The sequence below is a fragment of the Antechinus flavipes genome, chromosome 6, assembly GCF_016432865.1.
Source record: "Antechinus flavipes isolate AdamAnt ecotype Samford, QLD, Australia chromosome 6, AdamAnt_v2, whole genome shotgun sequence".
NCBI classification, from domain to species: domain Eukaryota; kingdom Metazoa; phylum Chordata; class Mammalia; order Dasyuromorphia; family Dasyuridae; genus Antechinus; species Antechinus flavipes.
The window spans coordinates 250,504,598-250,512,791 of NC_067403.1; the positions used below are offsets into that span (position 1 = coordinate 250,504,598).

The 8,194-nt window shown below is 35.7% G+C and overlaps 1 protein-coding gene across 1 annotated transcript in view; it reads left to right on the forward strand.

Annotated features, from left to right (window-relative positions):
- LOC127541649 (vomeronasal type-2 receptor 26-like) overlaps window positions 1-1,081 on the forward strand; it is a 4,953-nt gene extending 3,872 nt beyond the window's left edge. The window contains exons 2-3 of the mRNA XM_051966868.1: window positions 475-599; window positions 631-1,081. Of these exons, the coding sequence (XP_051822828.1) occupies window positions 475-599; window positions 631-1,081 (576 nt within the window). The remainder of the gene's footprint in view (window positions 1-474; window positions 600-630) is intronic.
- The last annotated feature ends 7,113 nt before the right edge of the window (window positions 1,082-8,194 follow it).

Sequence of the window (8,194 nt, forward strand, 5' to 3'; positions counted from 1 at the left end):
TTTGAATTTTTGTTTAGCAAATCTATGATATGAAATAAATAATTTCAAGACATTATTTTATCCATATGTGGAGAAATGAGGAAACTGAAATGTATCTTTATTTTATTCAGTCTTTAGAACATTTTTCCTTCTTACTTAGAAGGAGGAGTACAAAAATGAGATGGAGCTCAATATGAAATGAATAACACTGTACTTTATAGTGGACAAAAAACTGATCAGTCTGGGATATAGCATAATTTTACTATTGTTCATAGATGCAGAGCAGTGCCCTGAAGATCAGTATCCTAATAGGGAAAGAGATTGTTGCCTCCCCACAACAGTCCTCCCCAGGACTGTGGCCTTCCTGGCCTATGAGGATCCTCTGGGAATGACTCTGGCCTGTGCAGCCATCTGCTTCTCCCTCCTTACTGTTCTTGTCCTAGGGGTCTTTCTGAAGCACAGAGACACCCCCATAGTCAAAGCCAATAACCGCAGTCTCAGCTACACTCTGCTGGTCTCCCTCAGCCTCTGCTTCCTCTGCTCCTTGCTCTTCATCGGCCATCCTACCACAGCCACCTGCCTGCTGTGCCAAACCACATTCGCAGTTGTCTTCACATTGGCCGTTTCCTCCATTTTAGCTAAAACCATCACTGTGGTTCTGGCCTTCAGGGCCACCAGACCAGGGAGCAGGCTCCGCAGGTGGCTAGGATCCATAGCATCTTACTCTCTCATTTTCACCTGCACCCTCATCCAAATGTGTCTCTGTGGCATCTGGCTCGGGACATCCCCCCCCTTCCTGGAGATGGACATCCACTCTGAGCCTGGCTCCATTATCATCCAGTGCAATGAGGGCTCCCTTCTCACCTTTTACTGTGTCCTGGGCTACATGGCCTTGCTGGCCTTGGCGAGCTTCACCATGGCTTTCCTGGCCAGGAACCTGCCAGATACTTTCAATGAAGCCAAGTTCCTGACCTTCAGCATGCTTGTGTTCTGCAGCGTCTGGATCTCCTTCCTGCCCTCGTACCAGAGCTCCAAGGGCAAGGCCATCTTGGTCTTGGAAGTCTTTGCCATTTTGACCTCCAGTGCTGGGATTCTCACTTGAATCTTTGCTCCCAAGTGCTTTGTGATCCTCCTAAGAATAGAACAAAATACTCAGGGGATATTTAAAAAGAAAGCAACTCCCTCAGAAGCCAGGTCTTCCTGCTTGCCATCTAGGGGAGGGGGTGGAGGGAGGGAGGGGAAAAATCAGAACAGAAATGAGTGCAAGGGATAATGTTGTAAAAAAAAAATTACCCTGGCATGGATTCTATCAATATAAAGTAATTATTAAATAAAAATCTAAAAAAAAAAAAAGAAGAAGAAGCCAGGTCTTCTCAACCTCGCCAATCACAGTCAAGGAGCTCCTTTGATCCGGTCATAATATCTCATTATTTCTCATTCATTTGCCTCTGTTTTCTTTGATATTCAACTTTGGTTTTTATTTGAATATAATAGCCTTTTGCCAGCATTCTATTGGCTAATTTAAGAATAAAGGTACAATGGGATCACTTGTTATTTTGAATTAGTTTACAGATAGCAGACTATATGTGAATGACATTTTTCAATATTGGTGGAAAATAATTGTGGAATTTAAGTAAATGACTGTTTGGTTTCCAAGCCTCAACTTTAATAAGTTCATCCAGCTTTCTGAATCATTGTTGTGTTGCTTGGAAAATTAGAACTTTAATTTCCTCCCAGTTTGCTTGAATTATATTGTTAACAAATATTTTTTGAGAGAATTGAATCTATGATAGAAGATTTATGGGAGAATGGTAAGTAATTTGCTGAGTTAAATCATTTCTAACCAGTGAATACGGACTTGAAATTATTTAGCCAATCACTTTTCCATTAATTAATGACTTGTAGAGTGATCATTGGATCTAGAAATCTGTTCCAAAGCCTTATTTCCATCAAATACATCTTGTAACAATAGCTTGAGCATATATATATAGTTGATTGCCATAGAATAATAAAAATGATATTATAATAATGCAGGAGTAATAAGAATATGTTCTTTCTTCAAGAAATGGCCTTCAACTCGAATATTTTAGTGGTCATATTATTTATTTGTTGCATCACCTATTATTACAAACTATCACCTCTTTTGTTTTTCTGAGATCTTTGAATATATATCCGTGTTAAGATACTTCTAAGGAAAATTGATGGATGAAATTCTGTGACTTGCTCTTTAAAAAAAAAAAAAACACCACTACAACTACCAATAACAGGGCATACGAAGTGGTATTTTATGTAAATGCACTAATATTTCTTCAATAAAAAAATTACAAAAATTCCCCTGCCCAGATCTCTCTTCTTTCTTTCTTTTTTTTAAATGAATATTCCATTCAAAAGCAATAGGAGATTCCCCAGGTTGATAATAGTGATATTTACAGGTCAGTGCTCTTCCAGAAATAATATAAAAGAGAATAATATAAAAATCTGGAGAAAGGAAGCACAAAAATTCAAGAACTGATTCCTAGGCAATTCTTCTAGAAACTGTGTCTGAATTTAGTGTCCCTAACCTGGCACTCCAGACATTCTCAGAGCTCCTGGATCTGCTCTCCTCTCATTCCCAAATATGCCACAAACCTATAAGTCCTTTATCTTCTACATGTTTACAAATGTTGCAACTCAGTCCTTTATGCTTTTCGTGACAGAAAATGAGTGTCATCTTACTCTGAGACCAAGTGGAAGATATATCTCGCCATGAACTCCTGCTTTCTCCAGTTCCAAATTCTCTTTTCTAGGCCAGAAATTTCCCCGTCCCCATTTGCCTGGGAAAAACTTAATTGTTTTACTTTCAGAAGCAGGCTCATACGATTTCCGATCCCTGTGTCAGTGAGTTAAGTTTAACAAATCAAGGTCTTCCTGAGGATCAAGAAGAGGACAAAATGTGTCTATCACTTTTTATAGATGATGTGATTTTTTCCTAGAAAACTCTAAAAAGCCAACTTAAAAACAAGTTGAAATAATAAGTCATTTGCGCAAAATGGCAGGATAGGAGATAAATCCATACAAATCATTAACTTTTCTGTTTGTTAATCACCAAATGATATAGGAAGCCCTAGAAAGACAAATTTCTGGTAATAACATCATAGACAGTACAAAACATTTGAGAGTCTGAGGAAAATCTTCCCACAAATACAGAAAGATCTAAGTAACTGGATAAATGTTAATTGATCATGATTAGACCAACCAAGATAATTCAGTGAAGACTTTCACTTTATTTATTCTGTGATATTACCAGTGTATGAAATAAACTTTGGTAGTTTGATTGATATGGTAGTAAATAAGTAAAGGCCACACTAGGAAAGTCAGTTTAGAGATTACCAAATATTCAAATATCTAATACCATTTAAACTCAATTCATCTGAAGAAATATCTGATCTGGAATATGAAGGGAAATGTGGAAGAAAATATCAAGAGAAAAGGAAAAAAAAATGAAATTCACAAACCTCAAATCATATTATCAACTACAAAAATTCAAATCATTTGACATTTGTTAAAAATAAAAATGTAAATCAATGACATAGGGAAAGAGAGACCCAAATTTAGTTGAACTTGGTAAAACTCAGCTTTTGAGGGTTGAATATAAAGAAGTCTGAGCCCTCCAGAATTGACACTTTGGAATTATGCATCAGGAAAAGACTTTTGACAGTCCCTGGGACAGTAAATAGCAAATATATCAAGTGTTCCACAAATCAATTGAGGTCATTCCCTAGAAGGTCAAACATTGAAGCAGAATCTTTAAATATCAGTGTACACAATGAAAAGATGGAACTCAGTGGAAAAGATGCTGCTATAGAGCAATATTGCAGGCAAAAAGACAAATACATAGGAGAGAAGAAGATGGATGGATAGTGTCATGGAGATAAAGAAGAACTTGTGCAATCCTTGAGAGATAATGGAGGAAAGAAGGAGTTGGTGCATTGCGTTTTATGTCACAGAATGAGACACAACTGTATAACAATAACAATAACCACCACAACAGCAACAGTATCATGGGCAAAGTAATTGAACAAGCTTTTAACAATTAAGACAAGATCCCCTCAAACAATAAACTGGGAAAACATTTTTACAATCAAAGGTTCTGATAAAGGCCTCCTTTCCAAAATATATAAAGAATTGACTCTAATTTATGAGAAATCAAACCATTCTCCAATTGATAAATGGTCAAAGGATATGAACAGACAATTCTCAGACGAAGAAATTGAAACTATTTATAGACATATGAAAATATGCTCCAAATCATTATTAATCAGAGAAATGCAAATTAAGACAACTCTGAGACACCACTACACACCTGTCAGATTGGCTAGAATGACAGGGAAAGATAATGGGGAATGTTGGAGGGGATGTGGGAAAACAGGGACACTGATACATTGTTGGTGGAATTGTGAACACATCCAGCCATTCTGGAGAGCAATTTGGAACTATGCTCAAAAAGCTATCAAATTGTGTATAGCCTTTGATCCAGCAGTGTTTCTACTGGGCTTATACCCCAAAGAGATACTAAAGAAAGGAAAGGGACCTGTATGTGCCAAAATGTTTGTAGCAGCCCTGTTTGTAGTGGCTAGAAGCTGGAAAATGAAAGGATGTCCATCAATTGGAGAATGGGTAAGTAAATTGTGGTATATGAATGTTATGGAATATTATTGTTCTGTAAGGAATGACCAGCAGGGTGAATACAGAGAGGACTGGCGAGACTTACATGAACTGATGCTGAGTGAAATGAGCAGAATCAGGAGATCATTATATACCTCAACAACGATACTGTTTGAGGATGTATTCTGATGGAAGTGGATCTCTTCGATAAAGAGAGCCTTAATTGATCAAAGATGGACAGAAGCAGCTACACCCAGAGAAAGAACACTGGGAAATGAATATAAACTGCTTGCATTTTTGTTTTTCTTCCCGGGTTATTTATACCTTCTGAATTCAATTCTCCCTGTGCAACAAGACAACTGTTCGGCTCTGCACACATATGTTGTATCTAGGATATACTGCAACCCATTCAACATGTAAAGGACTGCTTGCCATCTGGGGGTAGGGGTGGAGGGAGGGAGGGGAAAAATCGGAACAGAAGTGAATGCAAGGGATAATGCTGTAAAAAATTACCCTGGCATGCGTTCTATCAATAAAAAGTTATATATATATATATATATATATAAAAAAAAAAGACAAGATCCCCTCAACTAGTTACATTTACAAGTGGATCCTGCTTTGTGGATCTTTGTTGGTGGTAGTTGTGGTAGTGTCCTTTTGTTAGTGATGGTTTTTGGTGTTTGGGCCAGGGTTTTGTTTGTTTTTAGTTTTTGAGAAGCCAATTGAGATTAAATGACTGGTCTAGGATCATACAACTAGAAAATGCCTGAGGCCACGTTTGAAGTCAGGCATATGAATCTTGCTGTTTCCAAGACTATGGTGGCCCCTTGCTGCATTTTTATTATTGTATTGTATTTTTATTATTGTATTTTATTAGTGGAAGAAATGACACTTTAAACATGAGCAGGTAGGGAGTCTTAGGGAGCCTTCCTCATGAACTCCTTTTCCTGTTCATTTCAGGTACAATGCAGTTGAAACTGCTACTGAGTCATGTGTCTATTTATCCTGATTTTGTCCATGAAGTCGTGTAAGGAGCAAGATTGGGAGAGGCAGTTGTCACGTTGAAAATTTTCCTTTTATTTGCAAGCCAGTTGGTGTTAAGTGACTTGCCAGAGCCACACAGCTGGGACGTGGTAAGTGTCTGAAGCAGGTTTGAACTCAGGTCCTTGTGACTCCAAGAGCAGTGCTCTATCCATTCAGCTGTCTCCTATAAGTGAATTCTATTATAATTCTCTAGAACAATTTACCATAATATTATATGTAATATTTGAAAAAATAGATTTAAAAGTATTTGTAAAAATGTGTTTTATGACCCAAATGTCATTTTCATCTCACAACTAAAGAGAGTAAAGACTGCCTGATGAGCAAATTTTCCAAAGTATCATTTTATGGAGATTAAAACAAAATCACAAAGAAATCATCTGGAACAACAAAAGACAAGAGTATCCAAACAATCCAATGGTAAACAAACAAACAAACAAAAAAACAACCAAAAAAAAAAAACCTATGAAAGCTAGTTTTGCAGATTATAATTTATAAGACAAAGTAGTAGTGGCTAAGAAATAAAGTACTAGCTCAAAGGAATACTGTATATACTCGCGTATAAGCCCAGATTTTCTGCCCAATTTTTGGGCAGAAAATCCCCTCCTTGGCTTATATTCGAGTCACTAGATAAAACATGTGTAAATATCCCTTTGAATGCCCCCCTGCTGTGTAACATACATGGCGAGTGCCGACTGTGATACTACAGGGCGGGCCGTTGCTACAATGATGCGGCCGTTCTTGTAGTATCACAGTCGGTAACCGGACTGTATACTAATGCTGGCAACCGTTCTATAGACATATACCGGTACCCGCTCTCCTCCTCTGCAAGCACCGGTGGGCTACCTAAACCTACTGATATAATAAAATTTCCCAGATTTTTGGGTTAAAATTAGGGGCCTCGGTTTATATTCTGGTCGGCTTATGATCGAGTATATACGGTAGATTAAAGACACAATACACATATTGTGTGTAGTACACAATACACAATAAGGACTTTGGTAATCCAGACTCTAATAAATTAAAAAACCCTAGCTTTTGAAATACATCACACCATTTGAGAAAATTTGCAGGCAAAACTGAAAGGCAGTTTAGCAGAACTAGCTGTAGATCACCGTAATACACCAAATATTAAGGTACCATTATAAAAGATAAATGATTTAGACATAAAGGGTGTTAATATACTTAAATTGAAGGAGCATGGAAGAATAGACCTATCAGGTCTATGGATAAGGGAAGACTTTATGGCCACTACTACTTTGTCATATAGTTTATAATCTGCTGTTGCAAAACTAGCTTTCATAGTTTTTTTTTTTTTTTGGTTGTTGTTTTTGTTTTTTACCATTGGATTGTGTGGATATTCTTGTTTTTCCTTGTTCCAGATGATTTCTTTGTGAGTTTGTTTTAATCTCCATAAAATGACACTTTGAAAATTTCATTCATGTGACCAAGAGATAAAAAGGATTACAGGAAACCTAATGAAAAAAATTATAGGAAATTAAAAAATGATTTGTGTAAAAATATAACTAAAAAGAGAAGAAAAGCAACAAAAAGTAACATATATATTTGTGTCTATGTATATATTTGCACCAAATGTCTTTGAAGAACATCTCATTTCATTAATAAATAGGGAACTGAACCAAATGTCGGAATATACAAAGTATTCTCCAGTTAATAAATTGACAGAAGATGTGAATAGGTGATCTTCAGGAAAAATAAATTAAAGTTATTACTAGTTCCCTGAAAAAAAATCTGTAAATTTTAATTAATTATTGAAATAAATATTAAAAATAATTCTTAGACATCATATTCCACTTCCCCACCCAACATATACAACTAAATTTTGGTGTGTATATGTGTGAGTGAGCGTGTGTATGTGTGTATGTATTATAGTGTATTAAAAAAAAAACAAATGTGATTTTTCCCAGCTCCATAAAATATTTTTCTTTACTATCTTCAAGAGTAAGATCGATTTTTCAAATCCCTGCCTAATCTATCTATCATTGAGGCTTTTCTAGATAAGGAATTGGCTTAAGTATTTGACTTAATTTCTCATTATAGATGTAAACTAAAAATACACATAATGTTTTAAAAATACTTTGAATTTACACTGGTTTTCATTAGATTAGCTTAAAATATGCTGGATTTAGTATTTTTAAGAAATTAAAATAATTTTAAAAATTGAATGAGAATGATAGTGGAAAAATGCAGAAAAGAATATGGCCTACAGAACAAAGTATTGGAAGGAGAATCTTCAGCTTAGAATAATATGAAAATTCTTAGAAAATTAGAATGCAGAAAAATAATTTCTCAATGAGATTAATGTATTTAAAAATAAAACTACTAAGTATAAAATTAGAAAAAATATGTATTTCAAAACAACTAACCATTAAGACATTGAAGAAAGAAGGCTTAAGCATTATTAGTACACCAGAAAATTGTGACCATTTAGGTTTCTGGACATTAAATTTCAAGGAATTCCAATCAGCTAAAATGGCAAAAGAAAGAGAACAGTACAGCAAAGTTCTTC